Source organism: Agelaius phoeniceus, chromosome 16 (genome assembly GCF_051311805.1).
Source record: "Agelaius phoeniceus isolate bAgePho1 chromosome 16, bAgePho1.hap1, whole genome shotgun sequence".
Taxonomy (NCBI): domain Eukaryota; kingdom Metazoa; phylum Chordata; class Aves; order Passeriformes; family Icteridae; genus Agelaius; species Agelaius phoeniceus.
In genome coordinates, this window is record NC_135280.1 from 3507224 (window position 1) to 3517966 (window position 10743).

Consider the following 10743-nt stretch of genomic DNA (forward strand, 5'->3'; position numbering starts at 1 on the left):
ACTGGGAGAAGGCTGGGAGGAAATGCTGGGTACCCTGTAACAAATAAATACTGGAAATGCCCCCCAAACTTCTCTGGCTCTTGATTTTTGCCTTGGCTGCCAAGTCTGCAGTGCCCAGGACTTGGGATGGATATTTCTGGGAGCGTGGAGTAGCTGCAGGTGCTGGGTGTGGGGAAGAACAGGGAGCATTATGATGAGTGTTTTTCCTACTTACTGAAGATGATGCTGTAAATGCTGTGTGATCTAATGGCTCCTTTTTTCCCCACCTCCTTCCTTCTCTTCCTCTTGTGCAGAGAGCCCTCTACCAGTCCTCTCATGTGGATGAAAATGATGTCCAGACCATCTCACACAAGTGTCTTGTTGTTGGTCTGGATCAATATGAGCAGATGCTAAAGACAAAGAAATACCAAGACAGTGAGGACCTCTACTACCTTGCAGGGACCTACGAGCCCACCACGGGCATGATCTTCAACACTGACGGGGTCCCTGTCATCTGCTGACCGCCCAGGGGACACATGCCACCCCCTGGGAAGGGATGGGACAAACCTGAGGACGTGCCTGTTCAGACGACATGATTGTTTCTTTCAATGCTCATTTCTGTGTCACACTACAGACAGGAGAGCGCGAGAGACGCGAGGAGGAAGGAGAAGGCTGAAGAAAGGGGTTGGGGAAGCAGTTACAGGACTCGAGGAAGATGCCATTGGGGTGGTGGTGGTGGTGCTTGAACCCCGAGGCTCTTCTGGAAGTGGCTTTAAGTACGGTGACACTTGACCAACTTCTCCCTTCCTCCTTTTGGTCCAGGAAAGCACATGGGTCTTGTGATCATTTCACCAGCGGGACCCCCCGGCAGGAGGGATCCCTTTTGTGTCATTTTTCCCCATCAGTAACTCGGAAGCCGCCCGCATGTGGAAGGACCCTCTTGCCTTCTGCGTGCGCTCCTCTCCGTCCTTATATTCCCTTTCCTGCTTAGTTTCGCATGACCCTTTATAGGAAGGACAGGGTGAAAGAGAAAGGAGATGAGTCTCTCTCAGCGCCTCGTCTCGATCCTCTCAGCGCCTTTTTGCTGTTCCCTTTCCCTGGAGGCCCCTCTGGCAGCGTGTGGAGCACAAAAGGGCAGGGCTGGCTCCAGCACAGAGATGGCAGAAGAGAATCCTCTGGCCTGGGAGGAGCCAGGTGGAAGAGGAGCCAGCATCCAGTCTTGGACGCAGCCTTCCCATTGCCTTGAACAAACTGAACCCTCTGCAGCTCTGCACCCCTGCCCTGTGAAGGTGCTAGAGGGAGCAAGCAGGTGGCAAGGGGGGTGACACATGGCAAACTGAGACCTCATCTTGGAGCATGCAGTGAAGGGGCAGGAAAAGAATGGGAAAAGCTGCAGTGAAGGGGCAGGAAAAGACTGGGAAAAGCTGCAGTGAAGGAGCAGGAAAAGACTGGGAAAAGCTGCTGCTTTGTGCTTAGAGGAGAGAAGATCAGAGGCCACTGGATTCTGGCATCCCTCACCCAGCTTTACCTGCCATGCCTTGCCTGTGCTGAGCTGTGGAGCTGCTGGGAAGCCATGCCCATGGTTTGAAGGGAATGGGGGCAGTGTGTGAACCCAGCTGTGCCTGCCCACGGCGCTCCCACAGCCAGAGCCCCGCTGCCACCTTGGGCTCAGGGACTGCACCCTTCAGCTTCCTCCATCCACGGAGGAGCTGAGCTCCCTTGGGCACACGCCGCTGCTGCTCCAGGGTTACACCTGGCAAGAGGGAACACTGGAGGAGAACCTGAGGAGAACAATGCACCATCCTTGCACTTAAACAAAACTCCAAGAGACGCACTGATCTTTGCAACTCCCGACTCGCACTACGGATCGCCGGGACGCGGAGCAGGGGCGATGCTTAAGCCAAGGACACATTGGAAACTCTCCACCCTGGCTGCGTACCAGAGACTGGAGGCCGGGGCTCAGGGGTGAGGGACAGCCCCACAGAGTTACCCCTGTCCTTTAAACAAACCACATGGTGCTGAGCTCGTACCATCTCCACCCCGGGCCACCGGCGCCTCGGCACGGCGGACAGTGACGGTTCTAGCCTGTACAGTTTTAATGTACCAAAAGACTCTTTAGCCCTCCTGTATTATAAGTCTTTAAATGGATTCAACTTTTTAATTATAAATATAAATATAAATATATATATATAAATATAAACTTTTTAAAACTGTGAAAAAAATTATGAAATTATAAAAAACAAAAAAAGAAAAAAACCCACAACGGCAGAAATGAACACAGTCTGACGTTTAGAATATTATTTTTTATTTCCTGTTGGATTGTGATTGTAAATGATCTGGGAACAGGCACACCCCCCACGCTCAAAGTGTACTGTACTTCTAGAAGCAAATTGTGTGAGCATATTTTAAAGAGCGAGAGAGAGAGCGCGCGAGAGAGATTTTATGCTAATGTTAAATAGAAAGCACTTAAAACCCACTGCCTTCTATGGAACACAAGGATATTTCAGACAATCGAGAGGAAAGGAGAGCCAGGTTTTTGTCTTTTTGTTTTGTTTTGTTTATGTTTTTGTTTAAAACAATTTTTTTGGCATTCTGTTTGTTGGAGAACTCCGTGTGATCTTTTTTCATAAAAAAAAAAAAAATCTAATTGAAAAAAAGCAACCCAACAAAGCATCTTTCTTTGTCTCGCTTGTCCTGACCGCAGGGTGTTTCTCCCCTTGGTGGCAATGATGGCTTTTTGGCTCAGCCCCTGCCCTGAAGAAAGACACAACCCAGGTGCCTGGTGGCTTTTTGGGTAGAACCCATCTGTGTGAGTTGGTGGCACCGATGGACAGGACTGGACACTGGAGTCGAGGTGTCTGCTGCACAGGGCCTGGAAGTGTGAGTCCTCCCCCTGCCACCGTGCCCAGGGCACCATGTGCTGAGGATGAAATGCTGGATTTGCTCTTTTTTGGTGTGAGCTGCACTTCATACAGGCAGGAGCTTGGCACAGTCAGACCCTTCCATGCTGCGGGGGCCGGGTCAGGGCCAGGCCTGGCACTCGCTGGCTCCTTGGGCTTCCCTGGGAGGTGGCACCTGCCAGTTGGCACAGCGAGGTGCAGCTGGTCCCAGAACGTGGTGTTGGCACCTTCTCCTGATGTTTTCTGCTCCTCTTGGCCTGTTCCCTCTCCTGTGTGCTGCCCATGGTTGGCGGGGGTTTGTTGTAACCCGGTGACATGTTCCACCACCCCAGGTGACAAAGAGGGCCCTGAAGATGGAGACCAGCACAAAGGGCACCCCAAAACCCAGCAGGACAGGCAGCAGGCACCATCCTGTGTGTGTTTGCCAGCCTAGCCCATCACCAGCAGTCAAGTGCCAGTGGCACAGCTAAGGACCAGTCATTGTTGCAAAGACATTTAATTATTTAATCAGCTTCACTTACATCCTGTGCAATAAATCTTGAAGCTCAGCAGTGGCACAGGCAGTGCTGCAGCCTTGGGACCCCCCCCTCTACCCCTTGCAATGGAGCAGATTCACAGTGTGGGGTGGGGGGAGGCAAGACCCTGCCTCTGTTGCAGTTAGGGGGGGTAAAACAAGACACAATTAAAAAAAAAATCTTTTTTCCCCATCCATATGATTCACATATTTAGGGAGGGACTGTGATTTTAAGCCATTCCTGGTGAAAACCTGCAGCACCATCACTGGAAGTGAAGATGCACCTTCCCAGAGCCATGGGGGACTGAAGGAGTGCTTCTTTCCTCTCTTGCTCCTCTTCTTCCTCACCAGCCCTCCATCACCCTCCTCCCCAGTGCTGGTCCTATTCCCTTTGGGATTTGGCAGTATTTTCTTCCTCCTGTCAATGGCTTGGCGCAAACAGCAGATCCCCAGCCTTCCCTGGAGAGCTGCACATTGCTGATGGGGAGACCCCCAAAAGCAACAAGAACTGTCCCCTGGGGTGGGAGGAATGTCACCCCAAGCAGTGGCCCTGCACAGTGCCTGGCTGGGAATGCCACAGCCCTGTGCCAACAGGATACCAGTCCTTGTCCATGCTGGGGTGGCTTTCAGGCTCCAGGCTCCCTCCTTGAGGAGGGATGTGGGGCGCTGGGGACCACGGTGGGAAGCAGGTTCCATCCTGTCCCCATTGCCCCACCCCAGGGCTCAGTAGCCCGAGGTAAAGGAGCCATTGGAGGTTTCAGTGTAGAAACAGCTGCTGTGGGAGGTACTGGTGAGGCTGTAGGCAAAATAGGCCACGGCCGAGCCCAGCGTCAGGCCCGTCATGTAGGACACGGTCATGGTGTTCCCTGTGGGAAGGGACAGGGGGGGTCAGGGTGCTCTGGCCACACCACTGGGGTTCCCAGGAGGGCTCAGTCCTACCTGCCAGCTCCCGCTGCTCCGGGCTGACCTTGCCCGCGGCCAGGATCATGGGCACGCTGCCGAAGTAGCCGTTGGTGATGCCCATGAGGAGGGAGAAGATGCAGGGCCAGGCGGGGTGGCCGAAGGTGGGCTGCCCGTTGGGGTAGACACACATGATGAAGAGGGGGATGAAGACCACGCGGAGGCAGGAGTAGACAAGGAGGTGGGTCCCTCTCCAGTCGTAGGGCAGGGCAGCCAGGATCTGCAGTGAGGGCAGAGATTCTGCTGGGGGGATGAGGAGGCTGGGGAGGGCCCTGCTGTGCCCAAAGTGGGGTAACAAGGAGATGAGATGGTGGGAAGATCAACTGCTGTGGGAACCCAACCTGAGCACCAGCCTCACACTGGTTAGACCCCCGTGGGTGGAGATGACCATTTGGTGGAGGCAAATGGCTTAGAAAGAGGGCACCAAAGGAGGACAGACCCCCCCTGTGCTGGCTCTGGCCTCTCTCCTACCTTGCCGACGAAGTCAGAGAGGTTGAAGATGGCCATGATGAGGATGGGGAGCCATTCCCCCAGCGTGCAGTTGTGGATCTCCGACTCCAGCCCGGGAAAGAGGCACAGTGTGATGAAGTAGGTCATGGCGATGGAGAGCATGTAGGCCCAGATCAGGCGGGACACGACGTAGCGGTAGAGCAGCATGTCTGGCAGGGACAGGCAGCACAGCTCAGCCAAAACTGCAGCCCAGCCCCCTTGCAGAGCCTGAGAGCTTTGTCTGACCCCCAGGGATGCCTTCCAGAGATAAGTTTGCCCCATGGTTATGGGCACACAGTTAGGAAAGGGATCATAGAATCATAGAATGGATTGGGATGGAAGGGACTGTGAAAGACCATCTAGTTCCAGCCCCCTGCCACGGACAGGGACACTTTCCACTATCCCAGGTGGCTGCAAGCCCCATCCAACCTGGCCTTGGACACTTTCAGTTGGACAGCTTCTCTGGGCAGCATGTGTCAGGGCCTTCCCACCCTCATAGAGAATTTCTGGATAATATCCCATCTAATCCTGTCCTCTTGTCAGTTTGAAACCATTTCCCTTTGTCCTGTTCTTCCATACCCTTTTCAAAAGTCCCTCTCCAGCCCTGGGGATGATCCTCCCCCATAACACTGGGTCACCAATCATTTATCCCACCCCACGGGCATGGCTTTCCCCCGAGCCCACCACTCACCTCGGAAGCTGGGCCAGCTCCTCTTGATCTTGGGCCGAGGCACATCAAAGCGCATGTAGGTGCCACTCCCAGCCAGCTCAGCTTCGGGGCCGGGGCTGCCCCGCGGGGAGCTCGGCTGCCCCTGCTCCCGGTTTTCCTGCACGAGGGAAGAGAGGACAGCAGCGCTGAGACGCAGTGGCAAAGAACGCCGGGGGACAGCAGGGAAACCCACGCTTGGCTTACAAATCTGACATCCTCGGAGGTGACGTCGTGGTGGACGCGGTAGCCGGAGCTGGGCTCGCCGGCCCCGCGGCTCTCGGGGAGGCCCTGGCGGGAGCTGTCGGTGTAGTAACGCACGAAGCGCGTGCGCTTCACCAGCAGGTGCAGGATGAAGCACGTCAGCTCCATGCCGATGGAGATGAAGAAGAAGATGACGGTGTTCTCCTTCTCGTCCGACAGCAGCAGCTTGGTGAAGATGCGGCTGAGCGAGATGATGACCCCGGCGGTGCCTGGGTGGCGTGGGGGAGCTGTCAGTGCTGGGCCCCTCTGAATCCCAGCTCAGGGATCCTCATCACCCCACACCGTGTGGATGGGATGCTTCCCCATATAGAGGAGTCACCAGCAGTGACTTTGGGGTGATAAAGCTCCTGGCGGGCATCCCCACCCCCAGCCTGGCATGGCAGTGCAGGGACTTAGAAACCAGTAACCTCCCTGGTTTGCTGGGGAGCACCCTGGGGTATCCCTGATCTGCTGGCTGTGCTGGGGCCAGTGGGGACCCAGGTGTGGCTCACTGGGCCCCCAGGAGAAGGTGCAAGTCCCCGTGGTGGGCTGTGGACATGGTCAGTGGCTGTGGGTACTTACTCTCACCCGTCATCACTCCCTGCGTGTAGCGCTTGGGCAGCAGCCCCGTGTAGCCGTAGAAGCTGGATTGCTGCACTTCAGGAGAGAGGCACAGAGGGGAGAAGGAGGGATTATTGCTGCAGCTGAAACTCCGGGAAGGGGGAAGAAACCACAGAGGGAACCCATGAGCTGTGCCAGCTGGGAGCTGCTCCTTCCAGCAGCCTCCTTGCTCCAAAAGCAGGAGGGCCTTTTTTCCCTCCCTGGATGCTCCACTGTGTTTGTTCCCACCCAGAGTGGCCACCAGGTGTGGGGGCCCAGATCAGTGGTGTCAGTGAGCAATACACAGTTTGGTGCTGGTGCCCCTGGCCAGTCCCACAATGCCTGGACAGAGGTGGATGGGATGGGGCAGGGACCTGAGGGTTACAGGGAGAAGAGCAGGAGGTTTTCCCAGGAGAACTCAGGGATGGGGCTGTTTCCCTCCCTTCCCTGCCACGTCCCATCCCAGCTGCTCTGCCACATACCTGTGCAGCCAAAGGCCACCACCCCGACAGCCACCAGGTTGATGGCGTAGGCTTGTCTGCGGCTGAACAGCTCCAGCCACACGTCGCAGATGCTGACGAAGAGCAGGGGCCCCAGGGCGAAGAGGTAGCCTGTGGGGAGGAGACAGAGGCGGTGGCAGGGGCACAGCACGGGCACAGCACTACCTGGGGCTGCAGGGACCCCACTCACCCACGGAGATCCGGGTGTGCAAGCTCAGCAGCTCCACCAGCGCGTTGTTGAGGATGACGGCCACCAAGGCCACCAGGATGTAGGTGAGGCTCATGTCAAAGACAATGGAGGTGCCTGGAGAGAAGCAGGTGAAGGGGGGACAGGAGTTCAGCTCCCTTGGAAGTGGGATTGAGCTCTCTCCAGGTCTGGGGTGTCAGGGAAGTGCTGGAGCTGCTCCAGACCTACCTGGGTATTTATGGTGCAGGTAGTCCACATCAGTGATAAAGCTGTTGTAGGGCAGGAGAAATCCCACCCCAGCCAGCAGCATGGCAAAATAAATCCCATGGTATCGATCCTGGGGCTCAGGGTCCTCAGAAACTGCCCCAGAAGAGGAAAGAAAGAGAAAAAGACGTGACAGTGGCACTGCTGCACTCCTGGGACCCACATGAGACCTCAGCCTTGAGGCAATGAAACAGCTCAGCTCCCTGTAGATGTACAAATAAACAGCCCCAGCTCTGAGAAGTTCCTTCCCTAAATAAAGACATTTCAGTGGAGACCCAGGAGGCAGGAAAACATCTGGGTTTTGGGGGTCTGGTGGGTTTTAATTGCAGCTAAACAAGCTGAGAGCCAAGGCAGTGCAGGTAACAGCACAAGTCAAGGTGCAGGAAGGGTCAGAGGTGGCTGTGGAAGTGGACAGGGCTGCCTCAGGATATGGAGCAGGGCTGGGGTGAATCCCAGGAGTGCCCCTGAGTCCCGCATGGAGAAAGATGATGCTGCAGGCTTGGGGTGAGCCTGGCAGGACAACCAGGGCACCAATCCTCAACTCCTTACCAGCCTGCAGATCCCACTGTCACGGGATGTGCAGGTGGCTCACACGGGTACAAAAAGGGATGAAAAAGGGTAGTGGGCAATATTGTGGCATTTCAGGCTATTTGTGGCTATTAAACCCATCCCAGGAAGCTCCTAAGGGGGTGGGAAGCCAGCAGGGAACCTGGCTGTGGGTCAGGTTGGGCCGTGCCTGCCTCACCTGGCTCCATGAAGGTGAGGACACCCTTGGCCTGGCTGCCCCGCTGCAGCTCGTCCTCCTCCAGCTGGTAGCTGTCGAAGCTGAAGCTCATCACCACGTTCCCCTCGGGTGTCACTGCTGGGCTCAGCTCCTTGAAGCGCTCGGCGCCCACCGAGCCCATCCCGGCCACCTGAGAGGAGGGACAGCAGTGACAGGGACACCCCCAGGGTGCACAGATGCCCCCGGGTGGTGCCAGGGGTCTGCAAGGGACAATGACACGCGGCTGGCCCTGAGCCTTCTCCGCCTCGCAGTTCTGATGGGTTTTTTCCACCTGGAAAGATGATTCCCCCCGGGCAAATGGGATCACCGAGGTTCTGAGCAGAAGTTTGGCTTTGGGGTGCTCGTGGGGGACCCCCAGGAGCCACCCCCAAGGCACAGCCGGGCTCAGCACCTGCCTGGGATGCTACCAAAGACAAATGCCACTGTGATTTCCAGAAGCAATTAGGGAGATTAATGGATGGAATCCACCCAGGGAAGGAGGCTGCAGGGAAGGTCCCGGCTGCCTCAGGGAGCCCTGGCTCCCTGCAGGCTGCACATTTGCTCTGCTTTTTGCCCTTTTCAGCATCTCTGGTGCCTGGGGCTGGGGCAGAGCTGCTGGCCCGGGCAGACACACTCCTGCAGCTTTCAGAGAGGGGATGGGATTTGACTCTGCTTTTTTCAGATCTGCTTTTCTGGGAGATCAGAACCAGCACGGACCTGCCAGAGAGACCCCAGCATCACACCTGAGGGGCTGCACCAAATACATCCCAAAAAGAGCTCTCCAAATACTCAGTGACCCCACCAGAGCCATCCAAAACAGGGTTCATCCCTGTGGTACAACCCCAGGGGGCTGCTCTGAATTTCTTGTCTGTCTCCAGCCCACCTCCTGCAGATCTCCCTGGCATCCAGGGGTGGTGGTGGTGAAAAAATCTCCTCCAAGGCAGCAGGTTGAGTCAGGCAAGGGAGGAAAAATCAATGACAGTGATTTCTTTGGTCTCCCTGCCAGACATGGCGTTTGCAGGAGCAGAGAGGTTTTCCAGCTACCAGCATATGATGGAGGGCCCTGAGGAAGGGACAAACATGGTGCCCACAGACCCTGAGAGTGAGTTCCTGGAGCCTAAGATGTTTCTCTTGTGCAGGGATGGGTGCACAGGGCAGCACTGCCCCAGCCCCGAGGCGGTGCTGAGGTCACAGCGCTGCTGGGGGGCTGGTTTGGGGTCCCCCTCCCTCCCTCCCCATGCTGGGGTTCACCCCAACACCCCCATCCCAGAGCAGAGCAGCCCAGCAGGGCCCATTGTCCATTGTCGTGGGGGCACCGCTCCACCCTGCTCCTCCCAGGGGAGCTGCCTGCAATCCCCTTCACCCGCACCCTCCTGCGCCTGCTGCCGCCCCAGGCAATAAAACCCAGTGGGAAGCATCTCCCGGGATGCCGGAGAGCCTGTTGCAGGGTTTTTCCATAGCAGAAATCCCAGCTGGAGAAGAAACCAGCTGGAGAAACCTCTTACGTACTGTGTGTGGCCCAAACTTGCCGGGGCCGGGAGCGGAGCGGGATGCGGGGTGCGGGATGCGGGATGCGGGGGTGCGGGATGCAGGATGCGGGGGTGCGGGGTGCGGGATGCGGGGTGCGGGGTGCGGGGTGCGGGGTGCGGGATGCAGGATGCGGGGTGCGCGGTGCGGGATGCGGGATGCGGGGTGCGGGGTGCGGGGTGCGGGATGCGGGGAGCGGGGTGCGGGGTGCGGGGTGCGGGGTGCGGGATGCGGGGAGCGGGATGCGGGGTGCGGGATGCGGGGAGCGGGGAGCGGGATGCGGGATGCGGGGAGCGGGGAGCGGGATGCGGGATGCGGGGTGCGGGATGCAGGGTGCGGGATGCGGGGTGCGGGATGCGGGGTGCGGGATGCGGGGAGCGGGATGCGGGGTGCGCTGCACGGCCGCGGCGCTGGACCAGCCTCCGGCGCTCTCCGCCTCGCTCCCCCGAGCATCCCTGCGCTGCCGTAAATTGGATTTTCTCCTCCCGCTGGATTTACATCCGTCTGCCCCTAGGGATTTACACCCCGCCGCCCCTGTGGCCCCAGCGTGGGGGTGGGAGCGTTTCTCCATCGCGGGCAGGGGTGGGAGGTCTCACCCGAGAGGAGCCCTTGCCCCGCTGCCCCCCGGCTCTGCGTGACCCTCGAGCACCGCAGCCCTCCTGTCAGGGCACAAAAGCGCTTTTTGCTCAGCCAAAAGGGTACCCCGACATCTTGCCAGCGGCGAAGTTGCCACAAACGGGGGGAATTCAGTGACCCACGTCCCCGGTGTGAAGGAGAAGCTCCCGGCCGCGCCCGGGGGATGCTCGGCGGGGCCAGGGCGGGCAGGGGCTCGGAGCGGCCGCTTCCCCTCCTTGTCCCCCGCTCCCCGGCGGTCCCGGCCGAGCACAACAGGTCGGTTCTTACCTCTGTCCGCCGCGGCGGCTCTGCGGCACCGGCGCTGGCCCGCCCCGCTCAGCCCCGGCGGCCGCCGGGCCCCGGCCCCGCCATAGCGGAGCCTCCGCCGGGAGGGGGCCGGCACCGAGTGCGGCGGCGGCGGCGGCGGCGCGGAGCGGGGGCGGCCCCGGCTCTGCCTCCCCCCGGCCCTGCCTCCCGCCCGCCCCCCGCTCCTCCC

At 58.5% G+C, this 10743-nt stretch overlaps 2 protein-coding genes across 5 annotated transcripts in view; one reads left to right on the forward strand and one right to left on the reverse strand.

Annotated features, from left to right (window-relative positions):
• TNRC18 (trinucleotide repeat containing 18) overlaps window positions 1-2586 on the forward strand; it is a 54949-nt gene extending 52363 nt beyond the window's left edge. For all 4 annotated transcript variants that reach the window (XM_054643981.2, XM_077186966.1, XM_077186964.1 and 1 more), the window contains one exon: window positions 294-2586. In XM_054643981.2, coding sequence (XP_054499956.2) covers window positions 294-500 — 207 coding nt within the window. In that variant the 3' untranslated portion in view covers window positions 501-2586. The remainder of the gene's footprint in view (window positions 1-293) is intronic.
• SLC29A4 (solute carrier family 29 member 4) lies at window positions 2263-10703 on the reverse strand. Its single transcript, XM_054643975.2, has 11 exons — window positions 10536-10703; window positions 8088-8256; window positions 7307-7438; window positions 7082-7195; window positions 6874-7002; window positions 6374-6448; window positions 5756-6021; window positions 5534-5669; window positions 4825-5012; window positions 4333-4573; window positions 2263-4259 (listed from the first exon to the last, which is right to left on the reverse strand). Exons 2-11 carry the CDS (start codon window positions 8245-8247, stop codon window positions 4117-4119), a joined length of 1584 nt encoding a protein of 527 aa, XP_054499950.2. The 5' UTR covers window positions 8248-8256; window positions 10536-10703; the 3' UTR covers window positions 2263-4116.
• Between the last annotated feature and the right edge of the window lie 40 nt (window positions 10704-10743).

Coding starts and splice junctions, on each gene's coding strand:
- SLC29A4 (XM_054643975.2), bottom strand. CDS start 8,247: ATGGGCTCGGTGGGCGCCGAGCGCTTCAAGGAGCTGAGCCCAGCAGTG. Junction 7,439..8,087: donor CCTCACCTTCATGGAGCCAG/GTGAGGCAGGCA, acceptor CTTCTGGGGCAG/TTTCTGAGGACCCTGAGCCC. Junction 5,670..5,755: donor CCTCCGAGGATGTCAGATTT/GTAAGCCAAGCG, acceptor TCCCTCGTGCAG/GAAAACCGGGAGCAGGGGCA.